The sequence below is a fragment of the Giraffa tippelskirchi genome, chromosome 1 (genome assembly GCF_054371585.1).
Source record: "Giraffa tippelskirchi isolate mGirTip1 chromosome 1, T2T-mGirTip1v1.2.pri, whole genome shotgun sequence".
Taxonomy (NCBI): domain Eukaryota; kingdom Metazoa; phylum Chordata; class Mammalia; order Artiodactyla; family Giraffidae; genus Giraffa; species Giraffa tippelskirchi.
This window is the reverse complement of record NC_137275.1, coordinates 102,717,087-102,736,061: the sequence shown is the minus strand read 5'-3', so window position 1 is coordinate 102,736,061 and position 18,975 is coordinate 102,717,087. Positions and strand designations below refer to the sequence as shown.

The 18,975-nt window shown below is 36.7% G+C and overlaps 2 protein-coding genes and 1 long non-coding RNA gene across 50 annotated transcripts in view; 1 reads left to right on the top strand and 2 right to left on the bottom strand.

The window, feature by feature from the left end:
* LOC145505566 (liprin-alpha-1-like) overlaps window positions 1-18,975 on the bottom strand; it is a 488,322-nt gene that overhangs the window by 111,899 nt on the left and 357,448 nt on the right.
* The window catches only part of LOC145504994 (olfactory receptor 4A47-like), a 114,244-nt gene that overhangs the window by 29,827 nt on the left and 65,442 nt on the right, over window positions 1-18,975 (bottom strand). For 17 of the 47 annotated variants that reach the window (XR_014052775.1, XR_014052736.1, XR_014052751.1 and 14 more), the window contains one exon: window positions 9,298-9,451. The exons of 9 other annotated variants lie outside the window; for them this stretch is intronic. Coding sequence is in view for 17 of the 38 variants with exons in the window: in XM_081486664.1 (XP_081342790.1) it covers window positions 8,479-9,408 (930 nt within the window). In the remaining 21 variants the exon portion in view is untranslated. Of the gene's footprint in view, window positions 1-7,961; window positions 9,452-18,975 lie in introns of those variants that run through there. 21 more of the 47 variants (XM_081486664.1, XM_081486622.1, XM_081486640.1 and 18 more) reach the window with 2 other exon arrangements.
* The window catches only part of LOC145505653 (uncharacterized), a 118,088-nt gene that overhangs the window by 93,528 nt on the left and 5,585 nt on the right, over window positions 1-18,975 (top strand). For 2 of the 3 annotated variants that reach the window (XR_014053182.1, XR_014053186.1), the window contains exon 5: window positions 9,646-9,747. This is a non-coding gene — a long non-coding RNA (uncharacterized LOC145505653). Of the gene's footprint in view, window positions 1-369; window positions 1,208-9,645; window positions 9,748-18,975 lie in introns of those variants that run through there. The other variant, XR_014053185.1, reaches the window with a different exon arrangement.

Here is an 18,975-nt window from a genome sequence, read left to right as displayed (position 1 = left end):
TGGCTCTAGGTGAGTGATCACACCATCACTGTTATCTGGGTCATTAAGATCTTTTTGGTATAGTTCTTCTGTTTAGTCTTGCCACCTTTTTTTAATATCTTGTGCTTCTGTTAGGTCCATACCACTTCTGTCTGTTTTCTTTTTTACCTTTTTATTTCTCACACTTTGAACCAGCAGTGGTTAAGAATCTGAGCCACCAGGGAAGCCCAAGAATGAAAGGAACTCAGATCCAAATATTTTTCTCTTGCAAAGTACAGAGAATATGGGGGGAAGTGAAATTTGGGAATTTGTTTTCGTTCCTTTTCCTCCACCTTTTTGGTCAGTTACCTTAGTTCTTCACCTCACTTTTTCTTTCTCATCTGGCTTTAGAAGGAAGATAATTCGATTGACTACACAGTGTTGGAGAAGGAAATGGCAACCAGCTCCAGTATTCTTGCCTGGAAAATTCCACGGACAGAGGAGCCTGGCAGGCCACAGTCCATGGGGTTGCAGAGAGTTGGACATGACTGAACATGAGTACATACACAATATTGGAGTAGATTGCTAGAAGGGACCAAGATCTGGATAACTTTAAAAAGTGGCTACATGGAATTCTATTCAAAAGGGATGGTCCAGCCAATTTCCCTAATTACACTGTGGAATGGATTCCCTGTTTGTAAAACAGTAGACCTATGTTCAACTGACAGGAAGGATGGAGGTTTAGCCCAGTGCATGTATATATGTATTTTTGTGTGTTTGTCTGTGTATGTTTTTAAATTATATGTATTTAATGCCTAATGAGAATATCTCAGACGGTCTCCTACTTTCATGTATTTTTTTTAATTTTACTTGTAAAATTGTGACCATTTTTCAATTCAAAATGAGGAGAACCTTAAAAATTAATTAAAAAGACATTCTCAGTAGTCTAAGGTTCAGGGTGACTTGGCAGAGAAAATTAACGAATGGTGAGATAACAGTGCTGGTATGCTTGGCTACTGTGACACTGTCCATTTGAGTTTCCCTTAGTTGAATTTATAAGATACTATATAACTCAAGAGAAAGACTGATAATTATTAATATTCTGCTTGCTTTTTATATAGCCTCTTGAAGACTATTTTGGTTAATTATTTTGAAGTTCATAGGAAGGAACCTTCATGATCTGACTTTTAAACAAGTAGGGTTGCAACATAGAGCTATGACTAAAAATTAAAAAGGAAGTTTGAAATGATCTGTTTGTTTTGGTTTCTCTTAAGAAATTTTTTTTTTTGGAGTATAGTTACTTTACAGTGTTGTGTTTCTACTGTACAGCAGGGTGAATCAGCTATAGGTATACATGTATGCCCTCTTTTTAGGATTTCCTTCCCATTTAGGTCACCGTAGAATATTGAAAAGAGTTCCCTGTGCTATACAGTCGGTTCCTGTGTGTGCTTGTGCTCAGTTGCTCAGTTTTGTCTGACTCTCTGCAACCCCATGAACTGCAGCCAGCCAGACTACTCTGTCCATGGGATTATTCCAGCAAGAATACTAGAACAGATTGCCATCTCCTTCTCCAGGAGATTTGACCCAGGGATCAAACCCCCCTCTCCTGTGTCTCCTGTGTTGGCTGGCGGATTCTTTACCACTGAGCCACCTAGGAAGCTCCACTGAAGATTCTCATTAGTTATCTATTTTACACATAGTATCAACAGTGTATATATTTCAACACCAATCCCCCATTTCATCTCACCTCCCACATCTCAGTCCAGGTGTCTGTCAGTAAAATGAATCACTTTTCAGTCAAATGGGTGGTCAGCAATATAATTTTTTTAAGATGGGAAGCTGAAAAACACTGTTGCCAAACAGCATCTGCAGTGTTAACATCTATATGGAACATCTTTCTTTTTCCCAAGGGATGCAAATGAGAAGAATGAGGGCAGAAAAATGCACCTGAATAAAGCTTTTCTAAATGGATGGAACAGAGAGCATTCCCAGAGGCAGGTCAAGTTCAACCCAAGAACAACTCTCTCAGTGCTTTCACAACTAGTTAAAACACAAGACCAATAGTACCTCAGCTCTCAAATCAGTGTGGAAATCCAGCAGAAGGTTGTTAATATCGATATGGTTAATATACATCAAATAGGATTCCTTTAATTTTCTGAATCGAAAAATTCTGCACAGTGTTGACATTTCCTTACTGAATTCCCAGGATTGTTTGGTTTCAAAGGCTGTCGGGCTCAAGACGCATTTTGTTTTAAATAATCCTTCATAAAAAATTCAGCTTTCAGTCTAATATGATTGAAACTCAGCTTGAGTGTGTTTTATAATGCATTGAACTGGAAAGACTATGGGCACTGAATTATTCAAAACATGATAGGCGAAGGAGTGATATGTGGGGAGGAGATGATCAAAGAAATCAGTGAGACTTGATATATCTTGTTATCTCATTTTATTTAGCTTTTAGAACTCCTCCAAATATTAGAGAAAAGAAATCAATATCAATTTTCACCTCTGTCACGTTCCACACTTCAATTATTAATGCATGTCAAGTTTGACCACAGTTCTCTATACCACCTGCTTTGCAATAATATTTCTGAGCCTTTATTAAAAATGTAAAATTGTCATTGAATTTCCAAATATGATTCTCCAGTGGCTAATTCGGCTTGTTTTATTAATAAGCAAGTTCTGATGAGTAATACTAATTTAATACCCTGCATGTAAGATTAAATTATAAATTATTTCAGCTGAAGGTGATGAGATATGACTCTGATTTGGTTTTTGGGCAATCACCTTCCTGAACTAACCCTGCAAGCACAGTTCTTGGGAGAAACCAGTACTATAGATAGTAGCAAATCTGATATTATTTTACATGTCTCCTTTGGCAGTGGAATACACACACACACACACACACACAAACACACACACACACACACAAACATGATGGGTGAAAAAGCATACATGCATACCTTAGATGTTTGCATTAATTTCTGAATACGATTCTCCAGGAAGAAAAAAGCTTTACTAATGATTTGTATTTTTATAGTTTATTATTTTATCCATACTAAAGCACTTCAGGAAATCACTTGCTGTTTTGTTGTTCATGGAATCCTTTCAATTTTGAGTTGCTAAATGTAAATTGGGCCTTCCCTGCTGGCTTAGAATCCACCTGCAATGCAGGAGATCCAGGTTTAACTCCTGGGTTGGAAAAATGCCCTGGAGAAGGGAATGGCAACCCACTCCAGTATTCTTCCCTGGAGAATCCCATGGACAGAGGAACCTGGTGGGCTATACTCCATCAGGTTGCAGAGTCATGACTGAGCTACTAAGCACACATGCACAAATGTAGATTGAAATAATAATTAATAGTCCTTGGCCATGAAAGACTAAGTTACAGAGAAACTGGTGACTGGAGGTGAGAGATGCCATGCAATTCTTCTCTGCTCAGTTCAGTTCAGTCGCTCACTCGTGTCCGACTCTTTGCGACCCCATGAATTGCAGCACGCCAGGCCTCTCTGTCCATCACCAACTCCCGGAGTCTACCCAAACCCATGTCCATCGAGTCGGTGATGCCATCCAACCATCTCATCCTCTGTCGTCCCCTTCTCCTCCCGTGGTTGTAATAAGTCAAAATAAAATAAACATGTTTGCATTTCAGAAAAAAGCCTCTAAAACTGTATATCAACAATTTTTTTTTCTTTTTTTTCAGTTTTTTTTCTTTTTCTTTCATTCTTTTTTGTTATTGTTGCTGTTACTGTATTCTTCCTGGAGAATCCCATGGACAGAGAATCCTGGCAGTCCACGGTCCACAGGATTGCAAAGAGTCAGACAGGACTGAAATGACTTATCATAGCAAGAAGATCTCAGCAGCACAAGATGCTCAGCAGTGATTTAAGTCCTGAACTTCCTTGAAAGAGATGATTTTTGTCCTAAAGCAGTTGTTAGCATTTTAGGTATCATAGCTAAAGAATAGCAGCTATCTACAAGGGATTAGTAACACGGACAGGAACTGTAAGTTTCACTCGATTTTACAATATGTGACTTGTTAACTGAAAACATCAATTCTTATCTGGATAAGAGTTTTTCATACTCTAAAGGTATAAACTCTTCTTAAATTAATCTTCTCAATGGGAATCTTAATGAAAATAATTGTTTTGAATATATTTTAAATTTATTTTAACAATTTTAAGCTAATTTTAATTTGAACTTTTATCTTGCTGCTGCTGCTGCTAAGTCACTTCAGTCGTGTCTGACTCTGTGCGACCCCACAGACGGCAGCCCACCAGGCTCCGCTGTCCCTGGGATTTTCCAGGCAAGAGTACTGGAGTGGGTTGCCATTGCATTCTCCAAAGTTTTATCTTATTTATACTTAATATATTATCTTATTTTAATAATTTTAAAATAGAAATATATGGGCTTAGGCAAAATTCTGAGAAAGAATACTAATAAGGGACTGCTAGACTCTTCACAACTACTTGCACTCATCTCACATGCTAGTAAAGTAATGCTCAAAATTCTCCAAGCCAGGCTTCAGCAATACTTGAACTGTGAACTGCCAGATATTCAAGCTGGTTTTACAAAGGCAGAGGAACCAGAGATCAAATTGCCAACATCTGCTGGGTCATCAAAAAAGCAAGAGAGTTCCAGAAAAACATCTATTTCTGCTTTATTGACTATGCCAAAGCCTTTGACTACGTGGATCACAATAAACTGGAAAATACTGAAAGAGATGGGAATACCAGACCATCTGACCTGTCTCTTGAGAAACCTGTATGCAGGTCAGGAAGCAACAGTTAGAACTGGACATGGAACAACAGACTCGTTCCAAATAGGAAAAGGAGTATGTCAAGGCTGTATATTGTCGCCCTGCTTATTTAACGTATATACGTCATGAGAAACACTGGGCTGGAAGAAGCCACAAGCTGGAATCAAGATTGCCAGGAGAAATATCAATAACCTCAGAAATGCAGATGACACCCCCCTTATGGCAGAAAGTGAAGAAGAACTAAAGAACCTCTTGATGAAAGTGCAAGAGGAGAGTGAAAAAGTTGGCTTAAAGCTCAACATTCAGAAAACTAAGATCATGGCATCTGGTCCCATCACTTCCTAGGAAATAGATGGGGAAACAGTGGAAACAGTGTCAGACTTTATTTTTCTGGGCTCCAAATTCACTGCAGATGGTGATTCCAGCCACAAAATTATAAGACACTTACTCCTTGGAAGGAAAGTTATGACCAAACTAGATAGCATATTAAAAAGCAGAGACATTACTTTGCCAACAAAGGTCCATCTAGTCCAGGCTATGGTTTTTCCAGTAGTCATGTATGGATATGAGAGTTGGACTGTGAAGAAAGCTGAGCACTGAAGAATTGATGCTTTTGAACTGTGATGTTGTAGAAGACTCTTGAGAGTCTCTTGGACTGCAAGGAGATCCAACCAGTCTATCCTAAACTGATGTTGAAGCTGAAACTCCAATACTTTGGCCACCTCCTGCGAAAAGTTGACTCATTGGAAAAGACCCTGATGCTGGGAAGGATTGGGGGCAGGAGGAGAGGGGGACGACAGAGGATGAGATGGCTGGATGGCATCACCGACTCAATGGACATGAGTTTGGATAAACTCCTGGTGTTAGTAATGGACAGGGATGACTGGCGTGCTGTGATTCATGGGGTCGCAAAGAGTCAGACACGACTGAGCGCCTGAACTGAACTGAGACTCTTCACATGTCAAAATATCTTAGATATCATAGCAATTATGTGTCAATGCACACATGAATAAAGAGATCAGTGAAAAAGATTAGAGTTTTGAATTAGACCCAAATACATTTGGAGGTAAAAATACAATAGTCAGAATTTCAAATCAATGGCAAAAAGATAAAGTGAATATTTTTAAAAAATTCTAAAATTTACAAAACAAATACAATCAACCCCTCTTGAAAATCCTAAATCAAAATGAATCAAATGCTTTAATGTAAGATGTAATATATGCTTTAAAGATGTAAAAAATGCTTTAAAATTAAATGCAAAAAAAAATGAAGTTTTGGCACAAGTGAAATGAGAAAATTCTTCCTAAGCAGGATACGTTTTTGTTTTTTAATTTAATATAAAATACAAAAAAAAATACATGCAGAAATAATTCTACATGGGATAAAAAAATTAAAATATATATCCAGAAATTATTAACCATATATACAATGTAAAAGATATCATTTCTTTTGTTTCAAATTCTCTCTTAAAAATAAAAAAATGAATGAATCATATTAAAGACATATATATAAAATCCATAAACAAATACAAATCAAATCATACATATGGGAAGATGTTCAAACTTAATTATATCAAAAGGGTTTCAGTTAATGTAAAAAATAACTTTAATTAGATGTGATAAATATTTATCAGATACTGGTCGTTGAGAATGTGGACAAAAAATTCACATGGACTATGAACAGGACAGAAACTGTTATTAGGGCTTCCTTGATGGCTCAGCGAGTAAAGGAGACACAGGAGATGCAGGTTCGATTCCTGAGTCAGAAAGAGCCCCCGAGGGAGGAAATGGCAATCCATTCCAGTATTCCTGCCTGAGAAATCCCAAGAACAGAGAAACCTGGCAGGTTACAGTCCATGGGGTCACAAACAGTGAGACACAACTGAACAACTAAGCACAGACATAGTAGCTGTTAGTACAACCTCAAGGGCAATAGTTTGGAGTGAAGTAAGTCAGAAAGAGAAGAACAAATATAGTATATTAACTATCTATATGGAATCTAGAAAAATGAACCTATTTGCAGGAAAGAAATGGAGATGCAGATATAGAGACAGGACTCATGGACGCAGTAGGGGAAGGAAAGTGTGGGACAAACAGAGAAAGTAGCATCGACATATATACACTATCTTGTATAAAACAGATAACTGTGAGAAGTTGCTATATAACACAGGGAGCCCAGCTTGGCACTCTGTGGTGACCTACAGGGGTGGAGTCGGGGAAGCAGAGGGAGGCTCAAGATGGAGTGGTGCTGGTTTAGTCACTAAGTCGTGTTCGGCTCTTGTGACCCACGGACTGTAGCCTGTCAGGCTCCTCTATCCATGGGACTCTCCAGGCAAGAATCCTGAAGTAGGTTGCCATTTCCTGCTCCAGGGGATCTTATCGACCCAGGAATCAAACTCCGGTCTCCTGCATTCCAGGCAAATTCTTTACCCACTGAGCTAGGAGGTAAGGTGACACGTGCATAATTATGACTGATTTGGGCTGTTGTATGGCAGAAACCAACACAAAACATTGTAAAGCAATTTTTGCCAAATTGAGAAATAAATTAAAAAAAAAAGAGAATGATATTTTGGCAATAAATATCAGTATCAGCATTTTAAATGCATGTAGTACCTGACCATTAAATCAAATGTAATATCAACAATTCTACACCTAGAAACTTATATTTGCACATATTCAAAAACATATATTTATTGGAAATGTAACTGTCATAGAAAAGCCTGGGAATCTCATGAAAGGAATGGATATTAATTTAGATATAAATTTATAAAGAGTGTTGTGCAAAATGAGAAAATTTAAGAAATCTATATGGACTGGTATGGAAATATCTTTAAGATATTGCATAGCAAAAGCAAGCAAGTGATACATATTTAGAAAGAAACAAATATATATAGAGAGAATATACTTGCATCTGCAAAGATTATTACTAGATGAAAATTAAGAAACAAATTTAGGTTCAACCTCTGAGAATGAGGACTAGAAGAAGCTGAGAGAAAAACAGAAAATTCATTTTAAATTTCACCTCATGCTATTTGGATCTCCTTGGGGATCATACAGTAAAGAAACTGCCTGCAATGCGGGACACCCAGGTTCCATCCCTGGGTTGCGAAGATCTCCTGGAAAAGGGAATGGCAATCCACTCAAGTATTCTTGCCTATAGAATTCTGTGCAGAGAGGAGCCTGGTGTACTACAGTCCATTGGGTTGCAGAGTCGCACTCTACTGAGAGAATACAGTTTCCTAGCATTCAGTTTTTGCTTATGCTATTTATTATTATCTATTTTACTTCAGTTTCATTGTAAACACTGAAAGTATAAAAGTAAAAATGTTGTCTATAATGTGAATGCAATACAGTAAAGGCAAGTCATACAGAATTATGTATTTTAAACTGTATAAGTAAAAATGTTAACTTAAGTGACAAGATGCTAAGTAAAGATTACACTGCCTCTGAAAAAGAATAAAAAATATAAATGCATAAGTTGATGAAAAATCAGAATAACTGTATAATAATTTACTTGTTAATTCATTACATATTAATCTCTTGCTATATAGGCATTACACCATTCTAGGTACACTGATAAGTTAATTATAGACTTCATATTCTAGTACGTAGGTAAACTGTTATTATACCCTGGTTGTATAATTATAATTACCATAAACTCTTTGAAGAAAGAGAAATCAGAATCAAATTTTAAAATGACTTCTGCATTCTAAGGAAATGCAACCTGATGTCAAATTACTCCCTTCATGGTGGATGATGCACTTATTGAATATGAGATATGATGTTTCTTCTCCAGGGCATCTTCATAGCATAAGTTAGCTCAGAACTTCTTAAACTGTAGATTAATGGGTTCAGAATGAGGGTTGTGACTGTGAAAAACACGCTCAATAATTTGTCAAGGGGAAACGTCTTAGCAGGTCTTACATACGTGAAAATACAGGGAACAAAAAAGCAGACAACCACAGTGATGTGGAAACCACAGGTGTGGAGGGCATTCTGCCTCCCTTTCTGAGTCAGATTCTTCAGAGATTGCAGGATGACTCCATAGGAGATGAGTAAGAGCAGAAACACAATAGTGCAGATCAGTCCTCCATTGGCCATAACGAAGATTCCAATGAGATAGGTGTCAGTAGAGACGAATTTCAATAAGGGGTACATGTCACACACAAAGTGATCGATGACATTGGGGCCACAGAATGGGACCCCATAAATAGTGCTAAGTTGAATTACTGAGTGCAGAAAACCTCCAAACCAGGACACCGCCAGCACCACAACACATACCCTCTGCCTAATGATCACCAAATAATGCAAGAGCTTACAGATGGCCACATAGCGGTCATAGGACATCACCAGCAGAATGAAGACCTCTGATCCAGCAAAAAAGTGTTCTGTAAGCAGCTGGGTCATACAAGATTCAAAGGATATGTGTTTTTCCTCGAATAACAACTCTGAAATCAATCTGGGGGTGACAGAATTGGAGTAAGTGACATCCATACATGATAAGCTAGCAAGAAAAAAGTACATTGGTGAGTACAGGTTCTTATTGACAGCTATAGTCACTATAATAAACAGGTTGCCTACCAGAGTCAAAAGGTAGATGAACAGCAACAAAAGACAAAGGACTTTCTGCTCCTTTGGATTCTGTGTGAGACCCAGAAGGACAAAGTAGGTTACATCATTTCTTGATTCCATCTAATCTGAACAGGAGCTGACTTCACATATTAAAGCAGTTTACCTAAAAAAAAAAGGGGGGGGTATAACACTTAAAGGGGAAAAACGCTAAAAATTTATAGAAATAACGTTTTATTTATCCATTCATTGGAAGAATGTCAGTAGAACATGCAATTGTGTCTAATGTGTCATAGACATTTTGATTACCAATTTGAATAGGCATAGCTTGTGTTTTTGTTTTTTTTTTTTTAACCTCAGTGATATGACACAGAACAAAGAAAACAAGCAATTCCAGACACATGTATGAAGTTCCATTAAATCCACACAGCACTGAGGAGTCAGAATATAAGAGTATATCAAGTAAGTATCACAGAAGACCTTCAAGAGGAAGTAATGCTTCAGCTGAGTGTAAAAAATAATTCAAAGTATAAAGAAATAGAAAGAGAAAGTCATGAAAAGGTGCAGCATTTATAAAGACGCAGAGTATAATACATGAGACACACTCAAGGTAATACACATAGTCAGTGGGTAGATGAATGTATGAACACAAGTTCCTTGTCTTGAATTGTCTCAAAGCTCCCTGACACTTTTTCAGTCTTTAGGTAGATATTTCCCTTTTCTGACCAATAAACTATACTGCAACAGTCTAATTTTGTATTTCTAATCCTTATCTTTCCCCTAAATTTCAAATGTTTATTTACAACATATCTAATTTTGAATTCCAATTGAATAGCAATTTACTATTGTAAAACATAACTTCTAAATTTTCCACAATAAACATGAGCATTTTCTAAGCAAAATTTAAAGAGGCATTCCTTATTTGTCTCATTAAATGCTATAATTTTCATGTTAATATTCAGAAACAAAATTTCAGTACTCTTAACTCATTTTTTACTCTCATGAGAATTAATAAATCCTACTAACTCTATTTTCAAAATACATCACAAATGTGATCATCCCCTACTTAATTTCCTCCTGGTCCACTCTAATAGCCTCCTACTAAGTCTCTCCACATTTATATTGGCCTCAAAAGTCAATTCTCCTTAAGCAGATCAAATTGTACTTTTTAATCTTATTCTGATAACATCACTCTACTTCTCCAAACTCCTACAGTATATTCCAATCACACACTCATAGTTTAATGTAACACATTTAATATTTACAGTAGCAAGAACTGTAATCCTTATTTCATAAGTGAAAAAATTAAGGCTCAGAATATCTAATTCATTTTCTCATGTACACATTTTTAAGTGATATACCTAGAATTGAATCTGTTTGATTGATTTCAAAGAAATTAACTTTCTTATATAATAAAGAAAGTCACATCTGTGAGTCTGGTTCCCACTATTTAATGTTAGTATTACCTTCTGGAGGCTTGTTCAGAACCTGAAAAATAACTTGAAGTTATTCATAAACACTTGGAATTGTTTTTCATCCAGTTTGACAACAGAGGAAAAAAGGCTGCCTTATTACTTGAGTGTATAGTTTATTTGACTTTCTGTCCATTTACTTCATGGAACCTTCTAATTACTCAGGTCATTTTTATGCGAAGTGTAAATTATTTGAAAGTAATTCCATGGTACACACACTGAAAAACAAGTTCATTACATTAGGAAATATATCAAAATGACCAGTAAATCCTACATATACATAGAAGAAATCAGCTAGCTATTTGGCAGGGAAATTATTCACAAGTAAGTTCTTTCCTACTAACTTCAAAAAGAAAAATAGCATTTGACTGGTCAGTTATTTTCACTCTGTCATATAAACATGACCAGATTAGTTGACTGAGATTTTGAAAGACATTCCCATGATTCTTTTTAAGTCATGTTATAAGTCTAAGAAAGGACCTCCTGAATGTTTTATGCCAGTTACTAAGCAAATAGCATCTTCTTCCTATTAGAGGTGAAGATCATGGGATATTCCATCCCTTCCAGCTTCAATTATCACTGAGTCTTGGAATGTATTCAAGGCTGATTCTTGTTTAATTAATTCACTGGGATTTTCCACAGAGGTTTTAAAGAACATCTATAGGGGCTTTCCTGGTGGCTCAGTGATGAAGAATTCACTTGCCAATGCATAAGATGCAGGTTTGTCCCCTGGTTTTAGGAAGATCCTCTGGAGAAGGAAATACCAACCCATTTCAGTATCCTTGCCTGGAAAATCTCATGGATAGAGGAGCCTGGAAGGCTACAGTCTGTAGGGTGGCAAAAGAATCAGGCATGACCTAGGTACTAAATAACAACAAAAAATATGTGAAGATATTACGAGAGCAAAGCATGTAATTAATGTCAGAAAGGTACAACATGCAAAAAAACAAAAAAAGTAGCTTTAGAATCACTATGAGGCTGCTGCCAATAAGGATAAAATATAGACCCACTCATTTTGATCTAGTGGAATTATTAATATATTCTCCCCTGCCATGGAAAGAATATCTTTCCTTTTATTTAATACTAGATTCAATCACCTTAAAATTTGGTTAAATAAATAACAGTTATACTAAAAATAAAATTAAATGTTTTCAGGTTTTAGATGTAATAACTAATAATTTATCCAATTATTAGTTGTTTATAAAAGTCAGGGCACGCCTCTTATGCCATCATCTGTGCTATGAGTTAGGACACAGTACTTAATAAAAGCAGCGGAAAAATCACGTAAAAAATATTTTCCTGCATGGATATTATAATCGTCAGACAATAAAAAAGGAGACATTTAATAAAGTAGCTATAGTCTTATTCAGGGCTCATAATGTAAGAAATAGAATAACGTGACAGAAAAGAAGAGATAGAATTCTACCATGGATAATATAATCAGAGGAGACCCTTCTTAAAAGGTTATGTTTAAGCTGTGATTGAAAGGTAGAACGTTGCTGTCATTAGAAGTGTTACAGAGAATAATACTAAATAAAAATTAATAAAATTATCTCCTGTCATCAGAGATGACAGGATCTATACTCAGAAAAATATAAACTTTTCACAGGAATTTTTATGGCAGTACTATGTTATAAAAGGACTTGTGAGAGTGTGCCCTCTTGTCTTATTCTAGATTTTAATGAGGAAGATTTCAACCTTTCTATATTGAGGATGATGTTAGCTGTATATCTGTAATATATGGAGTTTCTTATGTCAAGGTACATCTTTTGCTAATTACTTGAGAGTTTTTTTTTTTATGAAATGATGTTTCATTTCTATGTGATAATGAGCAACTCAAGGAAAAATTAAGAAAATAATTCCACGTATAAAAGTATCAAAAAATAAAATATTTAAGTAAACTTAATCAAAGAGACAAGTCCTGTAAACTGAAAACTACAAAAGGTTACTGAGAGATATTATGGAACACACACAAATATGAAAAGACATTTATGATCTGGGACATTTAAAAGTATTAAGTTGTTAATACTACCTCAAGTAATATACAGATCAAAATAGCAATATTGATTTTGCAGAAACGGAAAAATCCATGCTAAAATTCATATGGAATCTCAAGGACTCCAAATTGCTGAAACAATTTTGAAAAGAAGAAAGCTGGGGGTCTCATATTTCCTGACTCTAAAAGATATTATACAAAGCAATGGTAATCATAGCACCAGTATTCGAATGAAGATGGATGGTGGACTAATGGAATAAAATAGAAAGTCCAGAAATAAACCTGTGCTGCAATTCATGGGGTCACAAAGAGTCGGACACGACTGAGCGACTGAACTGAACTGATATGTCTTTAGATAATTTTCAACAAGGGTCCCAAGAGTATTTAAAGGGGAAAAGATATTATAAAAAGTTATAAGAAGGCAATCACATAAAAGCAATTATCATATAATTTGACTTACATGAAGAACTTAGACAATCAAACTCATAAACAGATAGTAGAATGGTGGTTGCCTGGGGCTTCATGAGCTTAAATGTAGAGTTTTGTTTAATGACTGAAATTTCAGTTTGGGAAGTTGGAAAAGTTTAAGAGTTGGATAGTGGTAATGTTTCTATAACAAGTCTGTGTCACTTTAAAATGATTAAAATTGTAAATTTTGTTATGTATGTTGTTGTTCGGTCGCTAAGTTATGTCCAACTCTTTGTTGACATCATGGACTGTAACACGCCAGGCTTCCCTGTCCTTTTTTAATCTCCTGGAGTCTGCTCAAAGTCATGCTTATTGATTTTGTGATCCTATCTAACTATCATCCTCTGTCATCCCCTTCTCCTGCCTTCAACCTTTCCCAGAATCAGGGTCTTTTCTATTGAGTTTGCTCTTTGTATCAGGTGGCCAAAATATTGGAGCTTCAGCTTTAGCATCAGTCCTTCCAAAAAATGTACAGGATTGGTTTCCTTTAGATTTGGCTGCTTTGATCTCTTTTCTGTCCAAGGATCACTCAAGAGTCTCCTCCAGCAACACAATTCTAAAGCATCAATTCTTTGACACTCAACCTTCCCTATGTATATAGGAGCACAATTTTCAAAATAAATGTAAGAACTAATGGACTTCCCTAGTGGTGCAGTGGATGGGAATCAGCCTGCCAGTGGAGGGGACATAGGTTCAATCCCTGGTCTGGGAAGATTCCACATGCTGCAGAGCAATTAAACTCATGCACCACAACCACTGAGCACATGCTCTAGAGCCTGAGAGGCATGACTAGACAGCCTGCATGCCACAACTACTGAGGTCTGAATACACCAGGGTCCTGTAGCCACAACTAATTAGCTCCAGTGCTGCAATTACTGAAGCCCAGGCACCCTAAGGACAGTAAGTCACAACTACTGAGCCCTCAGGCTGCAAGAATTGAAGCCCATGCACCTAGAGCCTGTGCTCCTCAACAAGAGAAGCCACAGAAATGAGAAGCCCATGAACCACAACTAGAGAGTAGCTCCCACTCTCTGAAAATATAGAAATCCCACATGCAGCAAGGAAGACTCAGTGCAAGCAATAAATAAATAAAACAGTATATGTGTTAGTTGCTCAGTCATGTCCAACTCTTTGCAACCCCATGGACTGTAGCCCACCAGGCTCCTCTGTCCATGGGATTCCTCAGGCAAGAATACTGGAGTGGGTTCTGTTCCATGTCAAAAAAAAAAAAAAAAAAAAAAATGAAGTCAGTTTCGTAAAAGAAAAAAAAAAAAAAACTAAGGTGACTTCATTAATTGGTTTATGATGGAAACATAAAATATAGCTTGATAACATAAAGCATATGCAAATATCATGGCTTCAGATAAACTTGAGTAACTTGTTTAAGAGTTAAATATGTCAATCTAATGGCAAAACCATTGAATAAAATCCTCTATTTTTTTTTAATTTTTATTATATATTATAGTACAGTTGACCAACAATATGTTAGTGTCAGGTCTAAATCAAAGGGACTGAGTTATACATGTATATATATATCTATTTTATAAAATTCTTTTTTCAATTTAGGTTATTACAAAATATTGAGTAGAGTTCTCTGTGTTATAGAGTAGGCCCTTGTTGATTATCTATTTTAAATATACTGTTTATATGTCCGGAAAAGGCAATGGCAACCCACTCCAGTATTCTTGCCTGGAAAATCCCATGGAAGGAGGATCCTGGTAGGCTGCAGTCCGCGGGGTCGCTAAGAGTCAGACACAACTGAGCGACTTCACTTTCACTTTTCACTTTCATGCATTGGAGAAGGAAATGGCAACCCACTCCAGTGTTCTTGCCTGGAGAACCCCAGGGACGGCGGAGCCCAGTGGGCTGCCGTCTATGAGGTCGCACAGAGTCGGACACAACTGAAGCGACTTAGCAACAGCAGCAGCAGCAGCAGCAGCAGTGTGTATGTCAATATCCAAGTATTATGTAATCAACTTGAGCAGCCTGCCAAGCTCCTCTGTCCATGGAAGTTTTCAGGCAAGAATACTGGAGTGGGTTGCCACTGTCTGCTCCAGGGAATCTTCCCAATCCAGGGAGCAAACCCAAGTCTCTGGCATCTCTTGCATTGGCAGGTGGATTCCTTACCACTAGTGCCACCTGGGGTTGTAATAAGTCATAATAAAAGAAACATGTTAGCATTTCAGAAAAAAAATCTCTAAAACTGTATCCTAACACATTTTTTTTTTTAGGTTTTTCTTTCTTGTGTGTGTGTGTGTGTGTGTGTGTGTGTGTGTGTGACTATATTTTTCTGGCAAAGTCCATGGACAGAGAATCCTGGCAGGCCACGGTCCATACAGTTGCAAAGAGTCATACAGGACTGAATCAACTTATCACAGTACATGGCAAGAAGATCTCAGCAGCACAAGATGCTTAGCAGTGATTTACGTCCTGAATTGCTTTGAAAGAGATGATTTTTTTTCCTAAAGCAAGTGTCACGTAGCATTTTAGACGTCATAGCTAAAGAACAACAGCTATCTGCAAGGGATTAGAAACACGGGCAGGAACTACAAGTTCCACCCAATGTTACAATAGGTGACTTGTTAACCGAAGACACCAATTCTTATCTAGATAACAGGTTTTTTTTTTAATATATATACTCTAAACGTATAAACTCTTCTTAATGTGAATCTTAATGAAAATAATAGTTTTGAATATATTTTAAATTTATTTTAACAATTTTAAGCTAATTTTATTTTAAACATTTTTATCTTATTTATACTTAATCTATTATTTAATTTTTACTTTTTTTTTTTAATAAATTTATTTATTTTAGTTGGGGGCTAATTACTTTACAATATTGTAATAGTTTTTTGCCTAATACTTACAGGCTTAGGCAAAATTCTGTAAAAGACACATGATACAGGGTGCTCAGGGCTGGTGCACTGGGATGACCCGGAGGGATGGGATGGGGAGGGAGGTGGGAGGCGGGTTCTGGAAAGGGAACACATGTACACCCATGGTGGATTCATGTCAGTGTATGGCACAACAAATACAATATTGTAAAGTTAAAAAAAAAAAGATAAATAAACTAATTTAAAATAACAAAAACAACAATAACAAAATGCTAATAAGGGACTTCTCGGAGAAGGCAATGGCACCCCACTCCAGTACTCTTGCCTGGAAAATCCCATGGACGGAGGAGCCTGGTAGGCTACAGTCCATGGGGTCGCTAAGAGTCGGACACGACTGAGCGACTTGACTTTCACTTTTCCCTTTCATGCACTGGAGAAGGAAATGGCAACCCACTCCAGTATTCTTGCCTGGAGAATCCCAGGGACGGCGGAGCCTGGTGGGCTGCCGTCTATGGGGTCGCACAGAGTCGGACACGACTGAAGCGACTTAGCAGTAGCAGCAGTAGCAGTAATAAGGGACTTCTAGATTCTTCACATGTCAAAATATCTTAGATATCATAGCAATTATGTGCCAAGGTGCACATGAATAAAGAGATCAGTTAAAAAGATTAAAGTTTTGAATTGGACCCAGATACATTGGGAGTTCAAAATACAATAGTCAGAATTTCAAATCAATGGCAAAATGATAAATAGGTGAATATTTTTAAAACATTCTAAAATTTACAGAACAAATAAATCAAACCCTATTCAAACTCCTAAATAAATTCAAGATGAATCAAATGTTATAAGATGTAAGATATGAAAAATGCTTGAAAAATTAAATGCAAAGGAAAAAAATAATTGAAGAACTTTTGGCACAACTGAAATGAGAAAATTCTTCCTAAGCAAGATAGATTTTTTTAAAATTTAATATAAACTACAAAAAATTTTACATGCAAAGATAACTCTACATAGGATAAAAAGTTTAAAACATTTAACCAGAAAATATTAACTATATATACGATGTAAAATAGACAATTTATTTGGCTTAAAATTCTCTCATAAAAATCAAAAATTGAATGAATAAGATTAAAGACATATATATAAAATCCAAAAACAAATACAAATCAAATTAAACATGTGGGAAGATGCTCAAACTCAATTATATCAAAAAGTTTGCAGTTAAAGTAAAAAATAACTTTAATCACATGTGATAAATATATTTATCAGATACTGGTTCTTGAGAATGTGGTCAAAAAAATTCACATGGACTATGGACAGGACAGTAGCTGTTAGTGGGGCTTCCTCAATGGCTCAGTGAGTAAAGGAGACACAGGAGACACAGATTTGATTCCTAAGTCAGGAAGATCCCCTGGAGGAAAAAATGCAACCCATCCCAGTATTCTTGCCTGAAAAATCCCAAGAACAGAGAAGAGTAGGACACAGTTGAATAACTAGCTGTTAGTAAAACCTCAAGAACGACAGTTTGGAGTGAAGTAAGTCAGAAATGCAGTACTTGAATGCAATCTCAAAAATGACAGAATGATCTCTGTTCCTTTCCAAGGCAAACCATTCAATATCACAGTAATCCAAGTCTATGCCCCAACCAGTAATGCTGAAGATGCTGAAGTTAAACGGTTCTATGAAGACCTACAGGACCTTTTAGAACTAACACCCAAAAAAGATGTCCTTTTCATTATAGGGGACTGGAATGCAAAAGTAGGACTTCAGGAAAAACCTGGAGTAACAGGCAAATTTGACATTGGAGTACAGAATGAAGCAGGACAAAGGCTAATAGAGTTTTGCCAAGAGAACGCACTGGTCAGAGCAAACACCCTCTTCCAACAACACAAGAGAAGACTCTACACATGGACATCAACAGATGGTCAACACTGAAATCAGATTGATTATATTCTTTGCAGCCAAGGATGGAGAAGCTCTATACAGTCAGCAAAAACAAGACCAGGAGCGGACTGTGGCTCAGATCATGAACACCTTATTGACAAATTCAGACTTAAATTGAAGAAACTAGGGAAAACCACTAGACCATTCAGGTATGACCTAAATCAAATCCCTTATGATTATACAGTGGAAGTGACAAATAGATTTAAGAGACTAGATCTGATAGACAGAGTGCCTCATGAACTATGAATGGAGGTTCGTGACATTGTGTAGGAGACAGGGATCAAGACCATCCCCATGGAAAAGAAATGTAAAAAAGCAAAATGAATGTCTGAGGAGGCCTTATAAATAGCTTTGAAAGAAAAGAAGTGAAAAGCAAAGGAGAAAAGGAAAGATATTCCCATCTGAATGTAGAGTTCCAAAGAATAGCAAGGAGAGATAAGAAAGCCTTCCTCAGTGATCAATGCAAAGAATTGGAGGAAAACAACAGAATGGGAAAAACTAGAGATCTCTTCAAGAAAATTAGAGATACCAAGGGAACATTTCATGCAAAGATGGGCTCGATAAAGGACAGAAATGGTAAGGAACTAAGAGAAGCAGAAGATATTAAGAAGAAGTGGCAAGAATACACAGACCAACTGTACAAAAAAGATCTTCAAGACCCAGATAATCACGATGGTGTGATCACTGACACTCACCTAGAGCCAGACATCCTGGAATGTGATGTCAAGTGGGCCTAGGAAGCATCATTATGAACAAAGCTAGTGGAGGTGATAGAATTCCAGTTGAGCGATTTCAAATCCTAAAAGATGATGCTGTGAAAGTGCTGCACTCGATATGCCAGCAAATTTGGAAAACTCAGCAGTGGCCACAGGACTGGAAAAGGTCAGTTTTCATTCCAATCCCAAAGAAAGGCAATGCCAAAGAATGCTCAAACTACTGCACAATTGCACTCATCTCACACGCTAATAAAGTAATG